The sequence below is a fragment of the Mandrillus leucophaeus genome, unplaced genomic scaffold (assembly GCF_000951045.1).
Source record: "Mandrillus leucophaeus isolate KB7577 unplaced genomic scaffold, Mleu.le_1.0 Scaffold1121, whole genome shotgun sequence".
Classification (NCBI taxonomy): domain Eukaryota; kingdom Metazoa; phylum Chordata; class Mammalia; order Primates; family Cercopithecidae; genus Mandrillus; species Mandrillus leucophaeus.
The window spans coordinates 320212-335941 of NW_012099444.1; the positions used below are offsets into that span (position 1 = coordinate 320212).

Here is a 15730-nt window from a genome sequence, read left to right on the forward strand (position 1 = left end):
TGCAAATTTGAGAGGTTGTTTTGTCTATCATCATTTGCATTTGCTATAATTGTATTGGGGACTTAGGAGAGAGGAGAGACAAGTTATTTTCATTGTGCCATTTTGAACTTTAAAAGGCACTTTCAGACACTTAGTTTTAAAAGATCAGTCTACGCCAGGTGTGGTGGCTAGTGCCTGCAATTCCAGCACTTTGGGAAGCTGAGGAGGACGGGTCACCAGGTCAGGAGATCGAGAGCATCCTGGCCAACATGGTGAAACCCCATCTCTACTAAAATACCGAGAAAAACAAAAACAAAACAAAACAAAAACCCCAACAACAACAAAAAAACAAAACTGTAGTCCCAGCAACTCGGGAGGCTGAGGCAGGAGAATCACTTGAACCTGGGAGGTAGAGGTGGCAATGAGCCGAGATCACGCCACTGCACTCCCGCCTGGAGACAGAGGAGACTCCATCTCAAAAAAAAAAAAGAAAAAAAAAAAAAGATTAATCTAGCAATTATATGGAGAATGGATTGTAGGATAGACTGGATGGTGTCAGGGAGAATAAGCAGGTTTAGGAATAAGATAATGACAGTTGTGAATACACAAGAAGAAATAATTTCTTCCCTTAGAATAACAGATACAATTTTAATGTAAATACAATATGTGAATATCCAGACTACATTCTGCTCTAAATTATTTTCTAATTCTATAATTAGGTTCTACTGCTAACTTTAACTGATAAATTATATTTTCTAAAATCTAATATGGAACCATGACATCTGGGTTTGCATGCAACCCATACAGAGGAATTTATTCAAAGTTAGAAGCTCTAATTCTTTATCTAATTCTTTATTTTTCTTTGTGTTTTTTCTGTAACCCCAGAAAAATTATATCTGAGCTTAATCTTTTAACTCATGATTAACAGAATGTGCAGACTTTTGATTCTGGAATAAGTACCTCACTCTTACTAGAACAACAGGTTTATTGAGCTGATTTTATATTATTATTCTCTGGACTTTGTTTATATTTCTAGTAATTCCTCTGCAGCAAAATAAAATAGTCCCGGCTTCATTACGATTTGGCAGTGCTACCCTCTCCCAGATCATCGTGGTTGTTATTACCTTTTTATGTTAATTCCAAGTTATTTTTCTTACATTTTAAAAAGTCACCTAGTTTATCTGCTTTCTTGCTTTTCATTTTGCCCAGATGCATTAAATTAGGACCCTCAACAAAATAAATTTAAACTGCCTTCTCCAAGGCCTAAAAATATTCTAAGATCTAAATCCAAAGGAAATAACTAAATCCTATCTTTTTTGTTAACTTGCTGTAGCATTTAGCCTGGTTAATCACTGCCCACTTTATAGAAATCTCTCCTCTCTTAATTTCTAAAGCATCAGACTTTTGTTTTTCCTGCTATTCTCTAGGCAGTTTTGCTCTGTCCCTTGTGGACTCTTCTATTCTTGAAAGTATGGTGTCCCAGGGCTTTCTTCCACTTTTGACACTTATCTTTTCCTGCTATATAGCTTCAAGGTTTTACGTCATGCACTCACGGTTTAAATTTCTAAGTTCAAAACTTTAAGCTAGAGCATTCTCCTGGCAGGTACTTGCAAATTTTCTGGACTTTGATGTTCCATAAGCACCTCAAGACCAGTACATTAAGAAATGAATTCCACCTTCTCAACTTCTCTTCTTACTGCACTTACGTGCTGTAAAATAAACTAGTAATGAAAGTATTACAATATGCATTGATGGTAAATTAGATACCAAGTAATTTCAGAGTATATATTTTGTCCTATTTATTATTTTGATGAAAGGACACACACATCCCCATAAATTATACACCTACAATGCACCCATAAATATAACAATTTAAAACACTTTTTAAAAAGGATGAATATATCTTTCCCACCTTGAGTTCTCATGTTGGATTGATCCCATATCAAATCAAATAACCACTGAATTTTGTGAAATAAAATACTAACAGCTGAGATTCTAATATGTTGGGTAGTATGATAAATCCCAGAAAAATTTATCCATCTTTATGAGTTAGACATTTTGACAAATAAATCAATGAAAAAATGAATATGTACCAAAGATGGATTCATTTAGAAACAACTGAAGAGAAAGGTTGACAGTAGTCATATAGAAAAGAAACATTATTTTTAAAAATTTTATTCTTAACTTTTTTTCCTATGAATTCAAATGTCACAAGGTTTTCCTTATGAGGCAAATCTGAATAATTATTTTTAAAAATAGTTGTACTTTAACGATTGTGTGTGTATGAGTCGTGAGTGTGCTTATATGTATTTTTATATCTATATATTAAATGGGTTTATTGTTCAAAAATTTAAAAACACAGAATTATTTAAAGTAATATTTAATTTCCCCCATTATGCCTGACCCTACATTGAAATATTTACTGTCAAAATTTTGGTATGTATTCTAGATTTTTGAATTTTAGAATGCCCTATTTAGTGTACATGTAATTATTTTTGTTTATTAATATTTTAAATGTATTATTTCATTTCATTCAATTTCATTTCAGTGTTCACATGCTCTGAGAAGGGCTTGGTTTTCCTTTACCAACAATATTACAGATACTTTTCATCCCTGCTTCCTTCCCTTCCACTCCCATCTACTTGGCTACCAATCTATTTCATTGTTAAGAGGAGACGATTCCATTCTGTTTGAACAATAATTTATTAACTAAGTCACCATTGGTGAACATTAGTATGTCTTCATTTATTTTACTGAGAATATTAAAACAATGTTGCAGCAAGCACCCTGACACATCTTTGAAAGCTTTTGTGATTACTTAGCAAATCTACAGGCAAAATTGCTTACTCGACTAAAATATACATTTAGAATGAATGCACTTGAAGCAAATTTTCTCTCCTGATTAGTTGTATCAATTTACCTTACTGCCAAGTATATACACTTTCTTGAATCTTTGATAACAATGGATAATTCAGATTTTTGAATCTTCTATTCTGATTCATTTCTTTAATAGATACTTTGAACATAATTTTATTTTTACTGGCCATTAATACTGTCTTTTAGTGATTTTTATGTTCCTGTGCTTTTCCTATTTTCTTTCAGTATATTTGTCTCATATATTTGCAGAAGCTCTTTCCTCATTATGGATAAGCACTGTGTCTTCTTTTATATTGCAAGCTTTTTTTTCAATTGTCTTAGTTTTCATTTGCAGTAGTTGTTTTTTAATTTATTGCATAAAAGGAATGTTAATGTTGAATTCTACTTCTCTATTTTTATATCTAGATTTATATTTGTATGTGGCCTAAAATCATATTTTAATTTTTCTAAATGGTCGTATTAGATAACAATCTTTTCAGCTTCATGTCACAGTGTACCTGAACACTTGTGACTTAAGCAATAACACCTTAATAGTCTCAGCTAAGAATTTTGGAGGTAGGTAGTCCAGGACAGGGAAAACAATTTCATAATATCATCAAAGACCTGTGTTCCTTCTATGGTTTTTAGTTTACACCTTTAGAGTATTGACTTGTTGACTTGTTCACACAAGATCAATGCTCTGTTTTCAGGTATCACATTGTGTTCCCTGGAGGAAGAAGTAATCAGAAAAATAGAACTGGCAACATCTTCCCCTTTTTACAGAAAAGTAAATGCTTTACTAAAAGTCCTAATACAGTTATGGTTATGTTTCATTGACAATACCTGACTACATGGGGCCCCTAGATACAAGGAAGCTGAGAAAGTAATAGACGTAGGGCTGTAGAGTAGAACTATAATCTAGCTATCATGCTTTTAAACATATATCAAAAACATCTTACATGGCTTTTAGATGATTGTGTACCTGTGCTTCTGCTGTAGCAAAAAAGGAACATAACATTTTCATATTCCTTTCTCTCTTTCTTTCTCTCTCTATCACACACACAGACCACACATTTAGCCTCTGAGATTGATATGGACAAAAGGGAGTCTGGAAATGCACTAGCTAAACAAAAGTGGCTCCATATTGGCTAAGGTTTTTCTTACCAGAGTTTATTGAATGATTATTCAATGAATAAATAGTCATTTATGTATTGACTTATTCCTTTGAAAACATCCTTTTATCATAAATTAACTTTCCATATAGAGTAAGCATCATTATATTTCTGGACTATGTATGGCTTTTTTTTTTTTTAATTTCTACTAAGAACCAAACTGTCTTAGTTCCTGTAATTCTTCTTATTTGTACTGAGAGGCTGTGAGAGCCAGTAACTGTGTTTCTGGAACTTGGCTGCCAAGAATCAGGAAGACACATTCCTATTTATGATTGCATGTCTATTTCTCCCAGCTGTGTTTTGTAGGCCAGAATAACCTCACTCATTAAGATTGTCTGACTAAGTTAAATTTACGAACAGCCCTCAGGAAGAACTTATTTTCCACAAAAAAATATGTGTTGTTCTGAATTTGATCACAATCATACGGGTTCCCCAGAGTTAGATCTAGGAGCTTAATACTTCTCTCAAATCTTCACAATATTTCTGTTGATCAAAAAAGTTATCTCATGGTTTTGAAAGCTGAGCCACTAATTTGAAATACCTTAGAGCAGATCTATGTCCAGGCTGGCATTCTTTTAAATGTATATCTTAAATAAATCAATATAGCTTTTACGTGATTTGCATACCTGTGCTTCTGCTGTAGCAATTAAGAAATTTAACCTTTTCCACTTCTCTCTCTCTCTCTCTCTCACACACACACACATTATATGTAATTATTTTTTAATTTTACAAGAATTGAATCATAGTTCTGCACACATGCAAAGTAAATGCTTTTCCTTTACCACCTATATTATAATTTCCATCCTGTCTATCTCTTTATGTATTTTATCATCTAAAAATCTCATTTTAAGAAAAGAGAACTCCATTCTATGTATGAACCATAATTTATTAAACAATTTGCCATGGTGAGCATTTTATATATTTATGTATAGTCTTTTTATACATACTCTTGTATAGTAGAAAGACTTGTGGGCACAAAGTAAAACAAAGTAATTTAGTTTTTATATTTCTCATTTTCTAAGTCTTCAGTATACAGAGGTTGTACCTGGGCATCTCTGATGGTATGTACAACTGAAACCCTCTGTTTTCTTGTGAGGTCCAATGCAGGCCAGTCATATGTGTGGAAGTGCTTTGAAATATTCTAAAGAATTCTAAAAAATAAGATGATATCATTGTTATTATTGCTTAAAGATAATAGGGTGGAGATCTATAATGGGATTCCAGAGGGGCATTATAGTACTATAATATAAAGTCTCAGGCTAAAAGAAAGTCTATGTAAGTAAGCCAGACACTGATTACTAAAGCATTTGAAAGCCAAATTTTGAATCAGGACTTAAAAATAGAAGTTATACTATTTTGTCAGCATTAGAAAAGAAGTTGTTTATGACACTGGTTGTATGTTAGAATTACTAGTCATTTAAAAAAAAAGAATTAAGTGACTTAAAAGATACTCTTGGGGATTTTGACTTAATTGATACAGAATGAGGTCTGGGTATGGATATTTTTTAAAAATAGCTATGCTATTTAAACGTTTAACCTGGGTTAAAAGTCAACATAGAATAAGTTGACTTTTCTACATTTATATTGCTTTTCCTTGCTTCTGACCCAGACCCTAACTCTAGATAGAATATTTATTATGGTTTTGTGTTCGTATCACCTTGCTATCTTAAAAGCCTATTTAAAATGGTGGGGCATTCGTATCCATTGTTAGACCTACTCACACTTGCTCGATGACCTTGAGTCACCAAACTGGGACTTGACTCTATGGATGTGTCTTGGCTTGGCCTACAAATTTCCTCTGAAGGTGATCAAGATGCAACATACAAATGATCAAAAATGAGTGGATTTTCTGCATAACTTTAAATAATTTTAGATTTTGTATACTGATGATTTAACTCTTAAGTGACAAATAGAAAATCAGAGTTGGGACTCTACTTTCAATTATATGCTTGATTTTATGGTGCTTTTATTTACCTATTTGATAAGCCAATGTTACTCAGTTTCCTTAGAAAAATAGGAATATATGCATTCACTAAATTGATGGAAATTGTCCATCAATTCAGTCTCCTCATTAAAAATAATAATTACTAAACTCTCATCATGTGCATAATCCATCAACAAATACAGTGTTTCTCAGTTTATTAAAAACATAACATCAAATTTCACCCTTCTACATACAAAATTGATGTGTTTTATTTCCCAGATTACAGAAAGAACAAAATGAATGCTCAATAGAAATTTGTATTTTCAAGATTCTGCTGGTGTAGCTAAGCAATGTCATCACAATGTGAAGTGTTGCTGCCATCTGCAGCATGAAAGACTTATTAAACGTGTATATTACCTAGGCATATGTAACTGGATTTAAAAAGTAAGAACTGTTTAATTTCTCTATTAGTCTTTCTGTGTATTTTCTACAGCTAGCCTTCAACGTAATTCAAAATATGGTATAGTTTAAAACATTCGATGTACTTAAGTATATAATACAGGTGCCAAAATGAATACTGACATTTTATTTTCTTTTATTATTTGGTTAAGCTACAATTAATACTGAAGAGGCAATGAAATGGTAGACCAAAACCACATTTATGATTTATTGATATTGGAAAATATTTTCCAAATCTTTTATGTTTAATAAAGTTTTTTAAATTAAATAATCCAATATAACGTAAACTTTTTCTCAAAGGTATTTTTTCAGGCTTACACATTAGCCACTTCATCGTTTATATGGAATAATAACCAAAAAGATATCCACAGAATAGCACCACAGATATACGATCAGTGGATGAAAGATTTAAAGTTGTTTATATGTTACCTTTCTAAATAGAGACAGCACATAATATTGATGAGAATATTATTAATTCAGGTCTTAAAGGAATAAAAGCACCTCTCCCCTAGTTTTTTGGATTCTCATTTTATTTTATTTTAGCAGTTATTTCATCGTGCCATTTCCTGCCCACTCATATTCTTCATTCTGGAAGGTCGACAAAAAGCTAACAGTTTTGTAAAATCTGGCAAGTTACTTAACCTTCCTGAGCATTGATTTTTTTCATCTATACCTTTGGGCTTATAATGTGTGGCACTGGAATCAAATGAGAAATGTATGTAAGAAGTCTAGCCCAGTGTCTCATAATGCTCATTAATGCTAGGCTTTATGTATTTGTGAAACAAATAGTCTTATTGCATTTTAATTTTGTTTCAGGCAAAATATCAAATTTTAATATTTGAAATCTCTTATAGTTCTATTGTAATTGTTTTTAAAAATACAATATATTTATAATTAAATCAAAAATGCCTTGAAATGCATTTTCAATAATGCTGATAATAATATTTGGCAGGCAGTCATAAAATAGAGGCTCAGTTAGTTAAAACTAGTTAGTTTTTTCCATTTAACAAGATTTTTAATGAAAATTTTTTTCTTTTTAAGATATATTATAGATTACTTAAATTATTCAATTCAAATTATTTAAATAAGTGATGCCTAAGTTTAACACCTAGACAGTTGGAATGAACCACAATACACGTCACTAAGTACAATTCCCACCTATTTTTAATGGCAAAAATTTCACAGCATAAGAAATAGACAAAATCCATTTACATTTATTTAGAGAAATTTTATTAAAAAGAAAAAAAGAAATTTTTCTTCTAAGATGAGCAAAACACAATGTAAGGAGAAATGATAAAAATCAAAGTGTAGAGAAAGGAAAAAATGCTTAATTTGAAAAGTCAAAATATGATAAACAATAATTTCATTTCACCTTATTTTAGCAATTAAAGAAACAATAATATAAAACTTACAAAACAGGAATGAGAGTAAATTATGAAGTAGTAAATGTTTATGTTATTTCTTCAGTTCGTTTTCGTTTTGAAAATAAAATATAACAAATCTAAAAATAATAGGTCTGTAAACCTCTAATTAAGGCTCAGATGAATTAGAATTTCAGTGTGCAACCTGTCTAGGCTATAACCTGAATTCTTCAGATCATCTATCCAAATCTCTCTTTTGTAGGGAAGTCTAATTTATTTAACAAGTTTTATCTTCCTTCCGTCAAGATATTATGGCTTCGGAAAAATACTGTTTTGTTCCCCCTTAATAGTTGTCTATTCGCTCAGATTCAGTTTCCGAGTTTCACTACCGTTTCTAAACAATTGCCAAAGCCCCTAGAGGATGCTTTGGCCAAATACAGACAAAGTACTAAATTCAGAAGAAAATATTATTTGAATCATGATCTAGCACCATTACTTGGAGGATACCTGGGGCACAGCTGAGTGGGAAGATGTGGCCTAGCCCAAGAGAGTCTGACCTCATTAAGCACATTCTGATCTTATGCATCCTCTTCATTCTTCATTTTGACTACTATATTTCTATCTCTTCTGTGCCTTTGTTTGTGCTGAGCTCTTGGCTTGGAATGTTCTCCCAGCCAAACACTTCCTAGCTTTGACCCCACCTAGCATGGAAGACACATATTCAACTCATGGGTTATTTGTTAGCTACTCTCTAGGGGTACTAACCTTCCACCTTTAATGATATTGGATGCTTCCTTTTTTTGTGCCTTTGTGGTAAATTCTCTTTATTGTAGCACCTGTAACACTGAATTGAACCTGTTCTTATGAGTGTCATGGCCATACCTTCAGTTTCTAATGACAAAAATTGGAATGAACTGATTTTTTATACTAGAATTCTTAAAATCCTTTACATTCCATATCTAACGAAATGCCAAGTTTTGTCATTTCCTCTTCCTAACCTTGCCTTGCAAGACTGTATGTGATTTAACCTCTGGCTACTTTTCCCACAGCTGTTCATTTCTCTCTCTCTCATTTACTGTACTCCATACCGGCTTCCTGTGCTTCTCACACTTGCCCAGTTGCTCTCGACTCAGAGCGTTTGAATTTGCCTTTTTTTTTTTTCCTTTTTTTCTTTTTTAATTGAGATGGAGTCTTGCTCTGTCACCCAGGCTGGAGTGCAGTGGCGCGATCTCAGCTTACTGCTATCTCGGCCTCCCAGGTTCAAGAAATTGTTCTACCTCAGCCTCCTGAGTAGCTGGGACTACAGGCGCACGCTGCCACGCCCAGTTAATTTTTTGTATTTTAGTGGAGATGGAGTTTCACCATGTTGCCCAGGCTGGTTGAGAACCCCAGAGCTCAGGCAAGCCACTCACCTTGGCCTGCCAAAGTGCTGGGATTACAGGCGTGAGCCACTGCACCTGCCCTGCATTTGCTTTTATATCTGTCTGGTACACTCTTTTCCTAAATATTCTTAAGTCTTGCTTTCTTCTTTCTCGTCTATGCTAAAATGTAACAGCAGTTCTATTTCTATTTTGTTACCCTGAATTACTTTTTTTCATGGGTTTGAGGGTGTAAAATTCTCATCCTTCTAGGAAAGAATTGATTGTTCACTCCTTGCATTAACAATCAAACGAGTAACAATCAAAACTAGTATTAAACCTGTTTAATCAATCAATGATTGATTACAAAATTACACACGCTTCTGAAAGATAATCGGAAACATCTTCTTCACATAATTTCTGAAAATCAGATAATCAGTAATAACTTTAGTCCAGTGAACAGATTCCTAAGGGCCAGCCAGTCAGCAATTAGTGTAGTGAACATATTTACATAGCTAAAATCATACTCCATCATTTAAACTCCACACTTTCCCAAAACCCTATATAATTTACCTTCTTTGCTTATAAATTGTGTCTTGCAAAACCAGTTCTCCCTTGCCTGAATACATAATAAGTTTAGCTTTTTGTTTTAGATATTGAGTGGTAGATTCCTTGTCAATATTTGTGATTATCTATGGTAACCTTATCATGTTGGTTTACTATCAACTCTATTCTACGTAAGCTCCACAAAGGCAGGTACCTTGTTGCTTTTGTTTACTGCTATAACTTAATGCTGGCATTGATGCCTAGTACAGTGTATGCATTCCAAAAATATTTGTTGAAGAGAGTTTAAAGCAGGGACAATGTACCATTGAGTATAACATCCCCATTGCCTAATATGGAGCCTAGTACATAGAAGTGGTTTCAAAAACATTAGCTAAATAAGTGAATGAATAAGAAAAAGTTCAGGAGTGACTCTAGAATACAATGTTTTGTATTCTTGAAAATTGCTAAGAGCAGATTTTAAGTGTTCCCAGCACAAAAAAAAAGTGAGATAATGCCTATGTTAATTAGCTCAACTTAGCCATTCTGCAATGTATAGATATATTTCAATACATCATGTTGTACATGATAAACATTATTTTTTATTGGTCAATTATAAAATAAATAAAAATGAAAAAAAAGATTGTGTATTATTTAAAATATTTTTAGGAGCATCCTTGAAGTAAACCAGAAAGTATTCAGATCTTAATGGGTCCATATAGTTCTCATAAACTCACTTCTCTTTTTAGAAATATTCTAGTTGAAAAGATACCCACTTTCCTTTTTGACATCTCTTTTTGAAAGACTTAAAGGCATTGCAATTTCCATGACTAAAACTGAACCCATGCTCTTTGCACTAAACCAGATCCTCTTTTAATATTTCCTCTGTCAGTAAACGGCAAAGGCCTGAAATCCTTTCTTGCTCACAGAGAGTAGGTAGGGAGAAACTGGTCAGGCAGTCAGTTAGTGTGGGTCCTTGGTTGAGTTCTTTCAACCAAAGAACAGTCTGCAAGCATAAATAAGGGAACTTGCACAGGAGAGCTTGTCTAAGACATGGCCACACTACATAGATAAGACAGGCCACACGACTGACTTGCCCAGACATGTCTGCAATAGAAAATTCCATCCCCTGACACATGTGCAGTAAGGGGAACAAAGCAATATCGAGTAACTCAAGGTAAGGGCCTGCATGCACACTAGGAGGACAGGGTGGAGCTACCAGAAATTTGCACTTTATGCAAATTAGATGCCCAGCCCTCACTGGTTTCTTATAAAAGCCTCTGTATTCAACTGTAAAATGACAACCCTTTTCTGGGACCCCTCTCTGAGGCAGAGAGCCTTCTCTCTTTCTTTTGCTTCTTAAACTGTCGTTCTAACCTCACCCTTGGCATGTCGCATTCTTGATTTTCTTGGCTATGGGACAAAGAACTTTGGAAAAATTTAGTTTGTAGTTTAAAAGAGAATAGCCCTTCCCAGAACAAAACTGCCTCTATAAATCTAATGAAAGACCACCAGGTTAAAAGGATGAGAGGGGCCTGAATTCTGCTAAGATGCAGGTGTAATTAAAAGATTACCAGCCATTATACTGCAGGTCACAAGATTTACAACTTTCCCAGTTACTCCTGTAAGTACCATTACTATTACAGAAACTAAGTTTGGCTTTTTGAAATGTCTTGTCAGGCTTTTGCATTTCAAATAACCAAATAGTCCTGCCTACACCAGCAATTCCTCTGTGGCTTCCACCCAGAAGTGTACTCAGTGCACGAAGACCATTTTCCACACACCTATGTTTGTATCCCCAGCCAATCAGCAGCACCCATTCCCTACCACTTGCTTGACAAATGATTCTTGAAAAACCCTAGCCTTCAAATTTTCAGGGAGACTGATTTGAGTAATAATTAAATCCAGCATCACTCCCTCCTTCTCTGACCATGTCAAATTGCCATACCTTAGCATCTTGTCCATCTCCATTAAACACTTCTCATATCTGAAATGTAATATGTGTTCTTGTCATTATTGGATTAAAAGCTATCTCTTCAACTAAACTGTTACCACTATAAGAGAAGGGTCTAGATATTTGGCATGTAAGAGCAAGTAAATAAACATTTATTTCAATGAATGAATGAATGAGAGGTGTGTGAATCTGGTCAAGTCTTTCCCAGTAAACACAGTAAACAGAGTTGGAGTAAACAGAGTTGGAGCCTGTGTTCTGGGGTTGTTCTGGGGACAAGAAGCAGTAGTGCACTAGGAAACACTGTTGTACAAGTATCAGTCCTGTTCTAGACCTGCATGCTTTTCACTAAAAATCATAAGGTCTTGCTAGTCTCTCATGGACCTACGTTTGGTGGAAAAGGGAAAAGTAGAGCATAGAAGAGATAAGAAGATCAATTTTACCTTTAATAAGAAAGGAGAGACAGGATGGGTCTCAGTTTATTGTACTATGCCAACTTGGAATCAAAGCAGTACATCAGGTTTTTATTTAAATGCAGCCAATTTAAAAATGAGTGATATATTCTAAGAAGGATTTTAATCTTTAGTGAGTCTTCCTTAGGTGTAAGTGTTGAATCTCTGTCCAATAGTTTTAGGGTTCATTTAATATTAAAAAAACCTCCAAAGCAGTTTATCATGGTAAAATGCAGCACTTACAAATGATATTTTCTTTTTCCCATTTTTGCCCCATGGTGAAAATCTCAGCTGTTGCTGTTGTGACATCAGTTATAAAAATCTTATATTTTAGAAGTCAAAAGTAAACGACAAGAGAAGATAGGAAAACAAGATTATCTTTAGGAAGAAAATTTGGGACATGAAGCAGGGGTGCTGGGTGGGAAGGGGGGAAGACGATTTCCCAGGCAGTCATCCTCATACTGTCTGATTTTCCTTTGCTGTCATTTCATTTTGTTACCCTACCAGAAATTTATATAAAGCAAGGTGCCTGGCATGTTATTTGTCCTCCATTTTATTAGTTAATAAGCATCAGTTTTAAAAGTGTAATTTACTTTAGCTGATTATAAGAAAACCATAAATCCCATATACTTGAGTTGCAATAGATTAAGAGGAAAGGGAAGGAATGCTGAGCTCTCCTTCATCATCACCAGAGTTCTTCAAGGTAATACGAGAGTCTCAAGGAGAACCCTAAAGATCAGAGTTTAACTTTGCAGTACTGGCAAAGAGTGAAACTAGATTCCAGGTTATGTCTATTGCACACAAGACCTTTGTTCCCTTCTATGACTGCATTGCTTCCAGCATGAAGGTGATACCAGTTACACTGAAAAAATAAATGGTATGACTGGGAGAAAGCTTGCATGTGATTTTAAAATACAGTTATTTTTTGGTAGTTAATACCTAAACCACTCTGCCTCAGGTACAAAATATGTTATGGTCGATTGAGGCAATATATAGTCTTTACATGCCAAAGGTCGGAGGAGGGGGTTGTCAGAAAAGGTTCAGGTGTAAATAACGACAAATTAACTGAAGAATACTGAACCAGAATATGGGGGAAAGAAGTTTTTCATTTTTATGTTATACAGCATGAAGCCCTTACTCCAGAGTCTAGAACTGAATTGATATTTGTGTGCTCTTTGGGGAATTTAACTACCACCCATAATGTTATTTCTAGGAAATGATCACCTCCTAATTTCAAATGACTCTAACTTGACTAACTTAGTAACAGATGTTCAGCATGCATTCCCTTTTTCTAAGTGAAGAATTGCCTGGAGTTTCTCAAAACACCATTATATGTACATAAATCTGTAGGTAGTATTCGTGTAAGCCTAAAACAGAGCCTACATGGCTACATGGTGCCTTGCTTAAAAGAAATCTGTTCCATTTGGAAAAGGGAGAGAATAATTATTGTCGTTCATAACAAATTTTCCTTTTGTGTAGGTTTTGGAAATATGTTGATAACTCGTGGATAGTAATCAGGAAAACTCCACAAATGTTGAAGTGAAAGATACTAATTTAATTGAATGTACTGTACTCTTTTACTTCTGCATTTGACTCATGGATTAAGATTTTATTTATTTGGTTTCCGTTGCTTGTTTTTAAGTCCTTGAGTTGTCTATTTTTCAGAGCCTTAGATCCCTTAACTGACTGAATTTTCTCTGCAAATAGATAAAATTCCTGCTAGACAACACTGTAGGACTTAGAGGTCTGTTTATATGCTTATTTAAATCTCTGGCATGAGTAGGTATATAAAGCATTCTTTGGTTTGTAAATACTAGTTTCTTTATGGAATGTAACTGTGCCTCTTACCACTAGAATGAATTGATACCATCTATCTTCCTCTTCATCTTTAGATGTATTATTTACCCAGCTTTTAACTTTTCCAGTGTAAAGTAGTAATATCTCACTACAATAAGAAAATTAATAAACAAAGTATAAAGGGACTACTTTTGAAAAAATGTTTTAGAAACTCAGCCCTTTTGATTAGTAACCAGCCTTAGTACCAGAAAAACTTCAAAGTGTTCTCTAAACATTGAATTTTCATCAGTGATGCTGCCAGCCTTAGTTCTCATCTTTCATGCTTACCATTGCAATAACTTCAAAAGGATAAAAAGAAAGAATGGTAATCTCTCAAAGCAACCTTGTGCTCAGGCCAGTAATTACATATTTAGCTATCATGCATTCACAACTAGATAATTGCCTCATTAAACTGTTTTAATAAATATAGTAATTAACTTTTTTTTTTACAGAAAAGCAAACACTCAAATCATTCAGAAATGAAATCCAGAGCCCAAGGGATTTCTAGAAGAAAATGAAAAAGAATTAGATAGCGTCAAATATAGACATCTTCAAAGGGAAAGAGATCATTTAAACTTGCTTTTTACTTACTGAAATACGCTCTGCATATTTTATTGTTTTTATTATCTTGGTTATTATAATCCAGCCAGTGAATGTTCAAAGAACATAAAATCCTACAAATAAATAAACTGAATATAAGTGAATTTACAAAAAGAAAACAAGATCAAAAGTTTGACATGCAAGCTTTGATTCTGTAAAGCAATTATATTTCCAACGGTGTTCCAGTATTATGATTTATCAGAAGAAGAAAACTTTAAAAGGTTTAAGCTTTACAACATTTTATTTTCATGCTGAATTTTCAGAGTATAAGTAACTTGCAAACCTTATCTGAATCTGCATAGTATTGTCAAAGTGTTCCAGTATTATATGATTTATCAGGAGATAAAAATTTAAAAGTTTTAAGCTTCATGACATTTTATTTTCATGTTGAATTTTCAGAGTATAAGTAACTTGGAAACTTTATCTAACTCTGCATAGTATTGTCAAAGTTTTGGGTGATAAACCCTTTCCAGAATTAGACAGTAGGCATTCTGGGTCAGTGTAGGAAGTTATAATGGATACTAATATTTGAACAAAATTTAGATTTATTATCACAGATAATGTGGTCAGCAAATAGGTGGTTGAGGGAGTACTAAAAACTATACCAGAGAGAACTTAAAGAGTGAGTGGTGAGTTGGAGGAGTGGTGGGTTGTGAAGTGGTAGCCTGGAACTAGAAGAGACCAAAAATTAGATTTCATATGTGAATTTAGATTTGTATTTAAATCAGGAAATACCCTTATACCAGCAGCTTTCTAAAGCTTTCACCTGAATAAAATAGAAACAGCATTTAAAAAATAACAACATAATTCTTTCTATAAAATTATATATAGAACAAAGTAATTTACCTAGGTAATACATGTAAGAAATAGTTTTAAAAGCTATATTGGCTGGCAAGAAAAGGCAAGTATTTTACAATACGATGGTAAAAAGAAATAAAGAGAAATGAATGGGAGTCATTAACTATTCTCAGTGAATATATTTCTCCCTTAAATGCTGGAGTTTAAAAGTTATCCTTTTAGATGATTAGGGTGTTATCTAGATCAGTGCTTCTTAAATTTATAGTGCGTAGAGGAAGCACCTGGGCATCTTTTTCAAGTGCAAGTCCTGATGCATCTGGCGTGGGATCTGAGATTCTTTGCTTTGAGCAAGCTTCTAGGTGGTGCAGATGCTTACACTTTGTACCACACTTTGAGTATGACCTAGATCAACCTTTATGGAACCTACATCTCATCAATCTC

At 33.7% G+C, this 15730-nt stretch overlaps 1 protein-coding gene across 1 annotated transcript in view; it reads right to left on the minus strand.

Moving 5' to 3' along the window:
* Positions 1–4987: 4987 nt before the first annotated feature.
* The window catches only part of PLSCR5 (phospholipid scramblase family, member 5), a 28802-nt gene continuing 18059 nt past the window's right edge, over positions 4988–15730 (minus strand). Inside the window, exons 7-8 of the mRNA XM_011995159.1 lie at positions 14483–14565; positions 4988–5158 (exon numbers count right to left, since the gene is read on the minus strand). Coding sequence (XP_011850549.1) covers positions 14527–14565 — 39 coding nt within the window. The 3' untranslated portion in view covers positions 4988–5158; positions 14483–14526. The remainder of the gene's footprint in view (positions 5159–14482; positions 14566–15730) is intronic.